Source organism: Macaca fascicularis, chromosome 11, assembly GCF_037993035.2.
Source record: "Macaca fascicularis isolate 582-1 chromosome 11, T2T-MFA8v1.1".
Lineage (NCBI taxonomy): Eukaryota > Metazoa > Chordata > Mammalia > Primates > Cercopithecidae > Macaca > Macaca fascicularis.
Window position 1 is genome coordinate 61,082,525 of NC_088385.1, and position 15,195 is coordinate 61,097,719.

The following is a 15,195-nucleotide window of genomic DNA, read 5'->3' on the forward strand; positions in this document are numbered from 1 at the left end:
GGGCTGGGGCAAGGGTCCTCAAAACCCTGCTATTTCCTTACTTCTAATTGTGATTCTCTAGCCCTCCTCAACCACAAAAAGAAAAGGATAAAGTAGGACATTTCTTGGGGGACAAAGGCAGAAGGATATGATCAGACAAATTTCTCAATATAATAGCAACACAAGAAGAAACCAAAAGGAAATATTTTGCTGAGTAAGGAGAAAAGGTTGTGTCAACATGCTAATAATGCCAGGGCCTGTCACTTTCCAAGGTGATAGTCTTTTAGGAACATGCCTTTATTTTTATTTATTTATATTTTTTAGAGACAGGGGTCTCACTACATTACCCAGGCTGGTCTCAAACTTCTGGCTTCAAGCAATTCTCCTGCCTCAGCCTCCCAAAGTGCTGGGATTACAGGTGGTAGCCACTGTGCCGGGCCATGAAAATTCATTTTAAAAAATAAGATACAACTATAAGTTTGAGGGTAGAAAAAGGGAAGAGCATTAATATTTTGGGGACTCTTGGTGGTAAATCCAGGAGCCAAGAATGCAAGAGACTTTTAACTGCTATGAATACTTAAAATTGATATTGTGGCCAACAGCTCACCTCTAAAACTTCCCCACTGAAAATAATGGCATGGAAGGGAAACTCGGGTCCACTGAGAAGTGAGGGTCAGGTTTGAAGCCTCTTTGGTAACAGGAATGCTTTGGGAGGCCACAAAAGTTGGCAGGCTTGGAGGGTGCCTAGCACCTTGGCACAAGCAAGCACCAGGCAAACACTCACACCTACATAAATATACAGTCTAAATATGAGGAATGGAAAGAAATCATACATACATACCATATGTGATAATAAAGACAATTGTACCCTACCCCATCATCCTCATGTACTATAGCTAAAAATCTCCACAGTTAATAATCTTGTCATTTTATCACAAATTGATATCACTTTACAGAAGCAGAAGTGGAGAGTGCTAAAAGCAAGACCAAAAGTCCTGGGGCTAAAAAGAGTGTCTTGACAAATTTCAGTGTAAAATTTCAAATCTTCCAAAGGATGGAGTAATTCTGGGAGGATAAGTGAGGATGAACAACAGAGGGTGGCCCAGAAGACCACACCAGAAACCCTGTATTCTCCTGGGTAGAGCTGAACAAGGTTGGGAAAGCCCCAACAGGTAGGCAGTTGCTATTGGCTTTTTAACAGACGGGCAACATCCTTTCCATCTCAACATGTCAGAACAAAGGCCAGCTAGTCAGCAACATGTTCTAAGAACCAAAGCAAGAAACCAAAATTCAACATCATTGTGACAAAATCCCCCAATCTAAAAATCAAGACTCTAAGGTGATTAAAAAGTTAAAACTCATCTTGAGGTCACAGGGGAGCAGAAGGAAGAGATCAGGGCAAAGGAAAAAAAAATTGTGGGTATTACACTCAGTATGTAAATGCCTGGTCTTCACAGAGAGACACTCATCATTAATCAGACCATCAGTTATGTTACAAGAGAACCAATACCAACATTTCTCCTGTGGAGCACAGTGATAAGCACATTTTTTATGGATGTGTTTAGGATAGAAAGGGGTGGGTAGAAGGGAGAGGAGGCAGGGAGGTGAATGTATTATGTACAAAGAGAAATGACAGAGACCATCCCCTCCTTTAGCTCTTTGCTGTTTCTTTCTCTTTGTTTTCCGCATCCTCAGGATATGCATGCCATGTCAGTCTCTCTTCATAAAATGCTATCACAATTTGTGGACATTTCACGTTAGCTTCTTTTGCAAGAACCAGGTCAGCTTCATCTGTGTCTTTCCTGGAGAGAAATAATATGAGATTTAAAAGGAGAGGAAGAGTGAAAGAATCTGTCCAGACGTAAGTTTATGTCATTATACGGATTTAATTGACTTGATTTCCTCCTCACCTTGGTTTCAAGGTGAAAAGGACCCTTTCAATATTTTCAAGAAGAAATTTAAGTAAATGGATTAATACCTAATATACAGAAACAGATGTCTGTAGCTAGAATTTAGATGTAAACCATGGTAGGCTTAGGTTAAAAAGCTGAATGATAAATAATATTAATCTGCTTCCAAAATTTTTATTTGTGAATACAAGCATGTGAGTGAACCCAATCAAACCTACATTCAGCTCTATTAATTATGCATAAGTCAATTATACACAGGTTGGTCAATCCAGTTTCCAGATCATCTAAGTGAAGAGGTCTTAACCCTCCTCACTTTGTGTCTGTTTAAATACTTATTACCCCTCTGGTCAGAACTGTGGATTGGAACAACAAGCAAATAAAAATTTAGCTACAAATTTCAATTATCTCAGTTACACAACCTCTACTACCAAGTATAACAAAAAAATCTAGCCACATGGTTCCTTAAACATGATTCCAAATCAGTTTTTAAAAAATTAAAATTATCCTGAGAAGCCCAGGCACAGTAGCTCACGCCTGTAATCCTAGCACTTTGGGAGGCTGAGGCAGGTGGATCGCTTGAGCCCAGGAGTTCGAGACCAGCCTGGGCAACATGGCAAAACCCATCTCTACCAAAAAATACAAAAATTAGCTAGGCATGGTGGTGCACACTTGTGGTCCCAGCTACTTGGGAGGCTGAGGTGGGAGGATCACTTGGGCTTAGGAGGTGGAGGTTGCAGTGAGCTGAGATCGAACCACTGAACTCCAGCCTGGGCAACAGAGCGAGACCCTGTCTCAAAATAAATAAATAATAAAAAACAAAATAAAATTATCCTGAGATGTGGACAAGAAAAATTACCACCTTATTGGAGCAGATACTCAAATATGGACTACGGTGGAAAAAGCTAATTAATGTTAATGTAAATCGTAAGTAACCACATATGGCTGAATAGGAAAAAGCAGTCCAGCCCAGGCGCAGTGCCTCATACCTATAATCCCAGCACTTTGGGAGGCCGAGGTGAGAGAAGCACTTGAACCCAGGGCAACATAGGAAACCTGGTCTCTTCAAAAAAAATTTTAAAAATTAGCAGGCCATGTTGGCATGCACCTGTAGTCCCAGCTACTCAGGAGACCTAGGTAGGAAGATAACTTGAGCCCAGGAGGTCAAGGCTGCAGTAAGCTGTGATCACGCCACTGCACTCCAGCTGGGGTGACAGGGCAAGACACTGCCTAAAATAAATTTTTTTTTTTTTTTTTTTTTTTTTGAGACGGAGTCTTGCTCTGTTGCCCAGGCTGGAGTGCAGTGGCCGGATCCCAGCTCACTGCAAGCTCCGCCTCCCGGGTTTACGCCATTCTCCTGCCTCAGCCTCCCGAGTAGCTGGGACTACAGGCGCCTGCCACCTCGCCCAGCTAGTTTTTTGTACTTTTTAGTAGAGACGGGGTTTCACCGTGTTAGCCAGGATGGTCTTGATCTTCTGACCTTGTGATCCGCCCGTCTCGGCCTCCCAAAGTGCTGCGATTACAGACTTGAGCCACCGCGCCCGGCCTAAAATAAAATTTTAAAAAAGCAGTCCAGCCTGGGCGTGGTGGCTTACACCTGTAATCCCAGCACTTTGGGAAGCTGAGGCAGGTGGATTGCTTGAGCTTAGGAGTTCGAGACGAGCCTGGCCAACATGATGAAACTCCGTCTCTACTAAAAATATAAACATTACCCAGGTGTGGTGGCACATGCCTATAATCCCAGCTACTTAGGTGGTTGGGGGATGAGAACTGCCTGAACCTGGGAGGCGAAGGTTGCAGTGAGACGAGATGGTACCACTGCACTCCAGCCTGGGTGATAAGGCAAGACTCTGTCTCAAAAAACAAAACAAAACAAGCAGTCCATATAGCTCCTTACTTCTGAATATGGCAAATCTTCCAATACAGGTTTCTGGGTAATTTACCAGCAGTACTCTCATCAGATAAAATATTAAGCCTTTTGATTATATAACTTTTTTTGGGGCGGGGGGACAGTCTCTCGCTCTATTGCCCAGGCTAGAGCACAGTAGTGCAATCTTGGCTCACTGTAAGCTCCGCCTCCCGGGTTCACACCATTCTCCTGCCTCAGCCTTCTGAGTAGCTAGGACTACAGATGCCCACCACCAAGCCCGGCTACTTTTTTTGTATTTTTAGTAGAGACGGGATTTCACCATGTTAGCCAGGATGGTCTCAATCTCCTGACCTTGTGATCTGCCCGTCTCGGCCTCCCAAAGTGCTGGGATTACAGGCGTGAGCCACCACGCCCGGTCTTGATTATATAACTTTTAAGGTAACATGTTTCTTTAGTGGCACTGTAACATAAACCCTCTATGTATGACAAATCCAGAATACTTGGAAACAGAGAGGTAGTGAGGGCCACACCATAAATCACCCTGTCTTTAAGAAATCAAATTAGGGCTGGGTGCAGTGGCTCACGCCTGTAATCCCAGCACTTTGGGAGGCCAAGGCAGGCGGATTGCTTGAGGTCAGGAGTTCAAGACCAGCCTGACCAACATGGCGAAACCCCATCGCTACCAAAAATACAAAAATTAGCCAGGCATGGTGGTAGGTGCCTGTAATCCCAGCTACTTGGAAGGCTGAGGCAGGAGAATCGCTTGAACCCGGGAGGCGGAGGTTGCAGTGAGCCAAGTTCGCGTCACTACACACCAGGCAAAACAGACTCCATCTCAAAAAAAGAGAAATCAAATTGAGAAGAACTACTTCCTTTTCATCTTAGCGCCATTCTCTCTCTATAGAATGAAATAACTTGTGCTTTGGCCAGTATTAGCTTTAATGCTTTTTGTTGAGATTATTTTTCTCTTTCAGACATTATTCAGCAGGTTTGGCCCTCAGGGATGGCAGAAAGCCTCATTTGATGTCTAGCCCAGGGTCACAGGCCCATAGTCTTACAGTATGTAATTCAGAACTGTGTAAACAAATGGTTAAGTCATGTTGTTTTTATATATATATATATATATATATATATATATATTTTTTTTTTTTTTTTTTTTTAAGAGACGGAGTCTCGCTCTGTCACTCAGGCGGGAGTGCAATGGCTAGATCTCAGCTCACTGCAACCTCCGCCTCCCAGGTTCAAGCAATTCTCCTTCCTCAGTCTCTCAAGTAGCTGGACTACAGGCATGCGCCACCACGTCCAGCTAATTTTTGTATTTTTAGTAGAGATGGGGGTTCACCACGTTAAGCAGGTTAGCCTCGAACTCCTGACCTCAAGCGATCCGCCTGCCTTGACCACCCAAAGTGTGGGGATTACAGGTGTGAGCCACTGCACCCAACCTTTACATATTTTCTACCTCAAAGTTACCTTTTTTTCTGATATGTAATCTAATATAATTTGGCTTAATAGCAAGCCATTCTGAAGCATAATTCCCATTTAACACCAATAATTGGTATCAGCAAGGATCTCTTGATATTCCAGGAGTTCAAGACCAGCCTGGCTAACACAGCAAAACCCCGTCTCTACTAAAAATACAAAAATGGGCCAGGCACAGTGGCTCATGCCTTAATCCCAGCACTTTGGGAGGCCAAGGCAGGCAGATTACCTGAGGTCGGGAGTTTGAGACCAGCCTGAACAACAAAGAGAAACCCTGTCTCTACTAAAAATATAAAATTAGCCAGGCATGGCAGTGCATAACCTGTAATCCCAACTACTTGGGAGTCTGAAGCAGGAGAATTGCTCGAACCCGGAGGTGGAGGTTGCGGTGAGCCAAGATTGCACCATTGCACTCCAGCCTGGGCAACAAGAGCAAGACTCTGCCTCAAAATTAATTAATTAATTTATTTATTTATTAAAATACAAAAATTAGCCAGGCATGATGGTGGGCGCCTCTAATCCCAGCTACTTGGGAGGCTGAGACAGGAGAATCACTTGAACCTGGGAGGCGGAGGTTGCAGTGAGCTGAGTGAGATTGCGCCACTGCACTCCAGCCTGGGCAACAAAGAGCGAAACACTGTTTTAAAAAAAAAAAATCTCTGACATTGAAAATTCATGGTTTGGGAATACACAATCTTGCCACCCTATCTTCCGCACAAATTCAAGTCACTGGCAAAGAAACACAATTGTAACATGAAGCCAAATCTCTCTCACCATTTCATTAGGAACATTAAATCACCACAGGAATCTGTTGCCCCAATGATCTTTTCTGGTTCCAGTCCTCTCTCAAAGCCCCGAGCGATATCATTGCTCTGCTATAAATAGAAGACGAAGAAAGGTTACAGCTTGTGGAAAGAGTAAAGAAACTCCCTGTTTCTAGGCTCAACAAAACACAACCTAAGTTAATATCTCCTGATATCATTTCTGTCACCAATTCAGAAAAATTTTTAGAACTTAATACTAAGTACTGACAGTGACAATGAAGTGACAGTGATGCCAAGAGATATTTTTGTAAGATGTGATTATCGGCCAGGCACGGTAGCTCAAGCCTGTAATCCCAGCACTTTGGGAGGCCGAGACGGGCAGATCACGAGGTCAGGAGATCGAAACCATCCTGGCTAACACAGTGAAACTCCGTCTCTACTAAAAAATACAAAAAACTAGCCGGGCGAGATGGCGGACGCCTGTAGTCCCAGCTACTCGGGAGGCTGAGGCAGGAGAATGGTGTGAACCCGGGAGGTGGAGCTTGCAGTGAGCTGAGATCCGGTCACTGCACTCCAGCCTGGGCGACATAGCAAGACTCCGTCTCAAAAAAAAAAAAGATGTGATTATCTTTCCTGGAATTCCTCCAGAAGATTAGAGGTGAACCCTAAAAGTCTCTAATGTCCTATAAGATATTCTGGAGTCAGCCAGGCACGGTGGCTCACGCTTGTAATCCCAGCACTTTGGGAGGCCGAGGCGGGCGGATCACAAGCTCAGGAGTTCAAAACCAGCCTGGCCAACACGGTGAAACCCCATCTCTACTAAAAATACAAAAACATAGCCAGGCGTGGTGGCAGGTGCCTGTAACCCCAATTACTCGAGAGACTAAGGCAGGAGAATTGCTTGAACCTGGGATGCGGAGATTGCAGTGAGCAGAGATCGCACCACAGAATTTCAGCCTAGGCAACACAGCAAGACTCCGTCTCAAAAAAAAAAAAGATACTCTGGAGTCAACATCTAGGAATTCCTCTAATCCCACTCACTTGGAATCTCCTTAATATTGTAAATAAGCTTCTGAAATGTTAAAGAATACCCTGTTTACCCTAACTATATCTTTTCATCTTATGAACTTCAAATATACTACCTCTCTCTCAATCTTTATTTTTTTAGACTTTTAGTTTACCTTAACACTAACCAATAATTTTAACACATTTCACAGTCGCCTATATTTATGAAAGAATAGAGGTAAGAATTATGCAAGGCCAATACTATTAAATAGCAAAATTTCAGAGATCACAAACACCAATACTTATATGCTTGGTTGGACAGAAGGCCCTGGGTCAATGCCTATCCCCTCTGGATGTAGATGATTGCTAGCATTAGAAGGCAGAACTGGACTGTGATTGAAAACAAAAACAAAAAAGAAAACAAAAACAAAAAACTGGCTTGGTGCAGTGACTCATGCCTGTAATCCCATCACTTTGGGAGGCTGAGACAGGAGGAGACTGGAAGTTGGAGACCAGCATAGGCAACTGTCTCTGTAAATTAGCTGGGCACAGTGGTGCACACCTGAAGTGTGCTACTCCAACTCAGGAGGCTGAGGCCCAGGGCCCAGGAGTTCGAGGCTGCAGTGAGCTATGATCATGCCACTGTGCTCCATGGTGGGCAACATAGTGAGAACCTGTCTCTTAAGACAGAAAGAAGAAAATTTGATAATTGATGAGATGAGTACTGAAACTTGGTCTAAATGCAGTAATACAATCTAGACAAGGAGCACAGGTTCTAATCCAGGTGTAATAATACTGATGAGAGCCAAAAAGCAAAATTTTATACAAGCCAGGTAATTTTTTTTTTTTTTTTTGAGACAGTCTCCCTCTGTTGCCCAGGCTAAAGTGCAGTGGCGCAATCTCGGCTCACTGCAGCCTCCGCCTGCCAGGTTCAAGTGATTCTCCTGCCTCAGCTTCCCGAGTAGTTGGGATTACAGGTGCATGCCACTGCACCTGGCTAATTTTTCCATTTTTAGTAGAGATGGGGGTCTCACCTTGTTGGCCAGGCTGGTCTCAAACTCCTGGCCTCAGGTGATCCATCCCACCTCGGCCTCCCAAAAGTGCTGAGATTACAGGCGGGAGCCATCACACCCAGTTACGCCTGACTAATTTTTGTATTTTCAACATGGTTTCACCATGTTGACCACACTGGTCTCGAACTCCTGGCCTCAAGTGACCCACATGCCTCAGCCTCCCAAAGTGCTGGGATTATAGGTGTGAGCCACCACACCCGGCCTAAACTAGAGAATTTTTAAAAACTTTATTATGGAAGATAATGTTAGCCTCTCCAGTGACAACACAAAAAAAAGATTTAGAGGTGCCCAAATGAACTAAATATCTACTGCCTGATTTTCATAATAAAATCTCTTTGATCTTATGTTCACTTGCTTTCCTCTGAGACATACAAAGCATGTGGGGTCCGGGTGGTCCCCAAAGATACCAAAATCCACAATTGGAAGGAAATTCCATGCATGGATCAATGAGAGATACTGACTTTTAAAAACATAGCCTCTTTTAGGGGCGCTTACGGGGAAGAAGTTCCCAGATGTTCACACAGCTGCTCACAGCTGGAATGCTGGCACATGGACTAAGTTGTAAATCATAACTGGCAACTGAAAATAGTTTGCTACATAGGGAGGGAAGGGGAGGCAAATGGAAGAAAAATGTTCAAGTTGCTGAAAAGGAGCCGGGGCGAAGAAAATGCTAAAATCATCATACAGGCAGTAATCTTAAATCAGGCATAATGCAAACTAACAAATTTCTTCTCCAGGGGTCTTAAAAAAGATACACAATCCCCTCCTGTACCTTTAAAACATACAATCACCTATCATCTCAGCTGTCTACCTGACAGCAGCCAGTACTGCTAAGAATGCTATCAGGGGCCCCAGATGAACATTATGATGTAAGGGACATGTGGGGGTTGTTTTCAAGGTTGGCAGCTTCAGAACCTGGCCTAAGAACAAAAATTCTCTGCACTGGCCAGTGCTTCTAAGCCAGATTATTCAGACAGCTCCTTTTTAAAAATGACAGAGGCCAGGCGTGGTGGCTCATGCCTGTAATCACAGCACTTTGGGAGGCCGAGGCAGTTGGATCACCAGGTCAGGAGATTGAGACCATTCTGGCTAACATGGTGAAACCCCGTCTCTACTAAAAATACAAAAAATTAGCCAGGTGTGGTGGCATGTGCCTGTAGTCCCAGCTACTAGGAAGGCTGAAGCAGGAGAATCGCTTGAACCCAGGAGGCAGAGGTTGCAGTGAGATCGTGCCACTGCACTCCAGGCTGGGTGACAAAGCAAGACTCTGTCTTAAAAAAAAAAAAAAAAATTCTAATTTTACTGGTCTGGGGTGCATCTTAGGCACTAGAAATTTTTTCAACGTACCCCCCAGGTGATTATAATGTGTAGACAGGGTTAGGAACTAATGTTCTAGAAAGGTATATATCTAATTACAATGAAGATAAATAGGGATGATTGTGGCTGCTACTCTGGAAGGCTGGAAGATTCCGAAGTAGACTTATGCTTTTATTAAATGTAAAGTGTATGATACATCCTTCACCACAAAAGGCTTCATAACCTTGAAATAAATGAAAGGAGTGGAAGCTGGGGGCGGGAGGAGATGGAAGAGTGTGTGTATTTATGCGCCCACACACAGATGAAAAAAGAGAGAGGCAATAACAGTGCTTATTCTACTTACTTGAGAGCTAAAAATCAGAAGGATTAAAGCAACTAAATCAAACCAAAATTTCATACACTTCCCAAACTGAAGAAGATTCAAAAGACAAAAATTAATTTTGTACGTCAAGTATGTAGAACTAATAGATCGAGAGAATATAAATGCCACTGAACTGTACACTTTAAAATTGTTAATTGAGCCAGGCGCAGTGGCTCACACCTGTAATCCCAGCACTTTGGGAGGCCAAGGCAGGTGGATCACCTGAGTTCCGGAGTTCAAGACCAGCCTGACCAACGTGGAGAAACACTCTCTCTACTAAAAATACAAAACTAGGCCGGGCGCGGTGGCTCAAGCCTGTAATCCCAGCACTTTGGGAGGCCGAGACGGGCGGATCACGAGGTCAGGAGATCGAGACCATCCTGGCTGACACGGTGAAACCCCGTCTCTACTAAAAAATACAAAAATAAAACTAGCCGGGCGAGGTGGCGGGCGCCTGTAGTCCCAGCTACTCGGAGGCTGAGGCAGGAGAATGGCGTGAACCCGGGAGGCGGAGCTTGCAATGAGCCAAGATCACGCCACTGCACTCCAGCCTGGGCAGCAGAGCGAGACTGTCTCAAAAAAAAAAAAAAAAAAAATACAAAACTAGCTAGGCATGGTGGTGCATGCCTGTAATCCCAGCTACTCTGGAAGGCTGAGGTAGGAGAATCACTTGAACCCAGGAGACGGAGGGTGCAGTGAGCCAAGATCATGCCATTGAACTCCAGCCTGGGCAACAAGAGTGAAACTCCATCTCAAAAAAATAAATAAATAAAAAATAAAAATAAAAATACAAAAATTAGTTGGCTGCGGTGGTACATGCCTGTAATTCCAACTACTCAGGAGGCTGAGACAGGAGAATTGCTTGAACCCAGGAGGTGAAGGTTGCAGTAAGCTGGGATCATGCCCCTGCACTCCAGCCTGGGTGACAGAGCAAGACTCTATCTCAAAAATAAATAAATAAAAATAAATAAAATATTTAATTGTATATTATATGATTTTCACTGCAAAAAAAGATTATCAACGATTGAAAGCAAATGCTATCACTGGAACAAAAAAAAGGGCCGGGTGCAGTGGCTCACGGCTATAATCCCAGCACTTTGGGAGGACAAGGCGGGTGGCTCACAAGGTCAGGGGTTTGAGACCAGCCCAGCCAAGATGGTGAAACCCTGTCTCTACTAAAGATACAAAACATTAGCCAGGCATGGTGGCGTGTGCCTGTAATCTCACCTACTTGGGAGGCTGAGGCAGGAGAATCACTTGAACCCAGGAGGTGGAGATTCCAGTGAGCCAAGATCATACTATTGCACTCTAGCCTGGGTGACAGAGAGATACTCTGTCTCCAAAAAAAAAGAAAAAAGAAAAAAGGAAGTGACATGGTAAACATTTCAAAGCCCCGGCCAGGCATGGTGGCTCATGTCTGTAATCTCAACACTTTCGGAGCCCGAGGCAGGCAGATCACGAAGTCAGGAGTTCAAGACTAGCCTGACCAACATGGTGAAACCCTGTCTCTACTAAAAATACAAAAATCAGCCGGGCGTGGTGGCGTGCGCCTATAATCTCAGCTACTACTGAGGCAGGAGAATCGCTTGAAGCCAGGAGGCGGAGATTGCAGTGAGCTGAGATCGAGTCACTGCACTCCAGCCTGGGCAACAGAGCAAGACTCTGTCTCAAAACAAAACATTTCAAAGCCCCTTTCTATTCTTAAAAAATTCACCAATGATCCTCTTTCTCTAAGATAACTAAGTCCTCTACTTATGGAGAAGGCAGAGGAGTGATTTAACAGTTTATAAAGATTTAATTTTGCCACCTTAATACAATTCAGTGGCCACAAATTACATTTCTCACTTAGCCAGGAGAGGGAGCTGTAATCAACATACCTCCCTGGAAGCTCTTTTGTTCAACAATTTACCTCATAGGTCCATCCTTACAATAGAAATAACCAAAATATGATACTTCTATGTATTATTATTATTATTTTGGTGGCAAAAGAATAGTTTGTGGGGAAAAAGGGAAAGGAAGCTTACCTCTCTCTTTTTTTTGGATTTGATATCATCGGCACTGTTTGAGAAATTGGATTTCCTCTTGTTACTTTCTGACTTCTCCCTGGGTTTATTATTTTCACCCTCCTTCATCTTCTTATACTTTTTCATAAATTCGGAAATTAGCTCAGGGCAATCCAAGTTTTTCTCAGGTTCCCAAGTATTGTGCTCCCTGGGTAAGAAAAATGGGAAAATTTTTTTAAAAAAAGGGGGGGAAGAGTAAAGAATGAGGAAAAATATCCAATGCCTTATTTCAAAGAGGACATTCAGACAAAAAGCACAGAGAAACCCTACGCTTTAAAGAAGATAACAAATTTGATCCTAGATTTCTACCCAGGAAAAATATAAAAAAAAAAAAAAAGGCCCACACAAAGACTTATTTACAATTGTTTACAGCAGCATTTTAATAGTCAAAAACAGAAAACAAATTCAAATGTTCATCAATGGATAGTGACATGGAAAAACAAAATGTGGTATATCCATACAAAGGAATATTATTCAACAAAAATAAAATACTACAACATGCTACAACTTGGAAGAAACCCAAAAACATTATACTAAGTGAAAGAAGTAAGACACAAGATACTACATATTGTCTAATTCCATTTATATGAAATGTCTGAGAAAGACAAAGTTATAGAGACAGAAAGCAGATCAGCCAGGCACAGTGGCTCACACCTGTAATCCCAGCACTCTGGGAGACCAAGGCAGGCAGATCACTTGAGGTCAGGAGTTTGAGACCAGCCTGGCCAACACAGTGAAACCGTGCCTCTACTAAAAATAAAAAAAAATAGCTTGGTATGGCGGTACACACCTGTAGTCCCAGCTACTTGGGAGGCTGAGGCAGAAGAATCGCTTGAGCCCAGGAAGGGGAGGTTGCAGTGAGCTGAGATTGCGCCACTACACTCCAGCCTGGGCGAAAAAGCCATACTGTCTCAAAAAAAAAAAAGCAGATCAGTGATTGCCTGGGGCTGAGGGAGTTGTAATTAACTACAAACGGGAATCAAGAGAATTAATTTTGGGGGACACGAAAATGTTCTAAACCTGGATCACAGTGGTGGTTGCATAGCTCTATAAATTTACTACAAATCATTTAATTGGAGCCAGGCACAGTGGCTAACGCCTGTAATCCCAGCACTTTGGGAGGCACTCAGGAGTTCAAGACAAGCCTGGTCAATATTGCAAAACCCTGTCTCCACTAAAAATACAAAAATTAGCTGGGCTTGGTGGTGCACACCTGCAGTCCCAGCTACTCAGGAGGCTAGGACATGAGAACTGCTTGAATCTGGGAGGCTGAGGTTGTAGTGAGCCAAGATTAAACCACCGCATTCCAGTCTGGGCAACAAAGTGAGACACTATCACCAAAAAAAAAAAAAAAAAAAAAAAATCATTTAATTGGGCTGGGCGCAGTGGCTCACGCCTATAATCTCAGCACTTTGGGAGGCCAAGGTGAGGAAATCACTTGAGCCCACCAGTTCAAGACCAGCCTAAGCAACATAGCAAGACTCTGTCTCCACAGAAACTTTAAAATTACTCAGGCATGGTGGCTTGCACCTGTAGTCCCAGCTACTTGGGAGGCTGAAATGAGAGGATCCCTTGAGCCCAGAAGGCTGAGGCTGCAGTGAACCGTGACAGTACCACTGCACTCCCACCTGGGTAACAGAGTAAGATACTGTCTCAAAAAAAAACAAAAAAAAAAACCAACAAACAAACAAAAAAGAAAATCACTGAATTTGTACAATTTTTTTTTTTTTAAGATGGGAGTCTCACTCTGTCTTGCAGGCTGGAGTGCAGTGGTGTGATACCGGCTCACTGCAACCTCCGGGTTTAAGCGATTCTCTGGCCACAGCCTCCCCGGTAACTGGGATTACAGGCGTGCGCCACCAATTTTTGTATTTTTAGTAGAGACGGGGTTTCACCACGTTGGCCAGGCTGGTTTCGAACTCCTGACCTCAAGTGATCCGCCTGCCTCGGCCACTCAAAGTGCTGGAATTTGAGTGGCCACCGTATCCAGCCTGAATTGTACAATTTCAATGGGTGAATTTTATGGTGTTTATACCTCGATAAAGCTGTTTAAAAACCCAAATTTCAGCCAGGCACGGTGGCTCATGCATGTAATCCCAGTACTTTGGGAGGCTGAAGGGGGTGGATCACCTGAGGTCAGGAGTTCCAGACCAGCCTGGCCAACGTGGTGAAACCCTGTCTCTACTAAAACTGCCAAAATCATGGCTGGGTGCGATGGCTCACGCCTGTAATCCCAGCACTTTGGGAGGCTGAGGCGTGCGGATAACAAGGTTGGGAGTTCGAGACCGTCCTGGCTAACACGGTGAAACCCCATCTCTACAAAAACTACAAAAATTAACCAGGCGTGGTGGCACATGCCTGTAGTCCCAGCTACTCAGGAGGCTAAGGCAGGAGAATCACCTGAACTCAGGAGGCAGAGGTTGCAGTGAGCCAAGATCAGGCCACTGCACTCCAGCCTGGGTGACACATGAGACTCCATCTCAAAACAAAACAAAACAAAAAACAAAAAATTATCTGGGTGTTGTGGTGCACACCTGTAATCCCAGCTACCTGGGAGGCTGAGGCAGGAGAATCACTTGAACCTGGGAGGTGGAGGTTGCAGGTTGCAGTGAGCCAAGATTGCACCACTGCACTCCAGTGTGGGTGACAGAGCAAGACTTCCTTTCAAAAAAAAAAAAAAAAACTTTGCTGGCTAGGTACGGTGGCTCATGCCTGTAATCCCAGCACTTTGGGAGGCCAACGTGGGCAGATCACCTGCGGTCAGGAGTTTGAGAGCAGCCTGGCCAACATGATGAAACCCTATCTCTACTAAAAATACAAAAATTAGCCAGGACTGGTGGTGCGCACCTGTAGTCCCAGCTATTCAGAAGGCTGAGGCGGGAGAATCACTTGAACCCAGGAGGAGGAGGCTGCAGTGAACTGAGATCACGCCACTGCACACCATCCTGGGCGACAGAGCAAGACTCCATCTCAAAAAATAAAAAATAGGCCAGGCGAGGTGGCTCATGCCTATAATCCCAGCACTTTGGGAGACCAAGGCAAGCAGATCACGAGATCAGGAGATGGAGACCATCCTGGCTAATATGGTGAAACCCCGTCTATACTAAAAATATAAAAAATTAGCCAGCCATGGTGGCGCGTGCCTATAGTCTCAGCTACTTGGGAGGCCAGGCAGGAGAACTGCTTGAACCCAGGAGACAGAGGCTGCAGTGAGCCGAGATCGCGCCACTGCACTCAAGCCTAGGCGACAGAGTGAGACTTCGTCTCAAAAAAAAAAAAAAATGAAAAAAATAAAAATAAAAATAAAAATAAATAAATAAATAATTCTTAAAAATAAAAACCCAAATTTGAATTCTGGTTTCAAAGTGGCAAAAACA

The 15,195-nt window shown here is 44.1% G+C and overlaps 1 protein-coding gene across 5 annotated transcripts in view; it reads right to left on the bottom strand.

The window, feature by feature from the left end:
* Positions 1-243: 243 nt before the first annotated feature.
* CBX5 (chromobox 5) overlaps positions 244-15,195 on the bottom strand; it is a 43,658-nt gene continuing 28,706 nt past the window's right edge. For 3 of the 5 annotated variants that reach the window (XM_005571072.5, XM_005571073.5, XM_015430986.4), the window contains exons 3-5: positions 11,780-11,966; positions 6,010-6,110; positions 244-1,781 (exon numbers count right to left, since the gene is read on the bottom strand). In XM_005571072.5, coding sequence (XP_005571129.1) covers positions 1,631-1,781; positions 6,010-6,110; positions 11,780-11,966 — 439 coding nt within the window. In that variant the 3' untranslated portion in view covers positions 244-1,630. The remainder of the gene's footprint in view (positions 1,782-6,009; positions 6,111-11,779; positions 11,967-15,195) is intronic. The other 2 variants (XM_074007052.1, XM_074007053.1) reach the window with 1 other exon arrangement.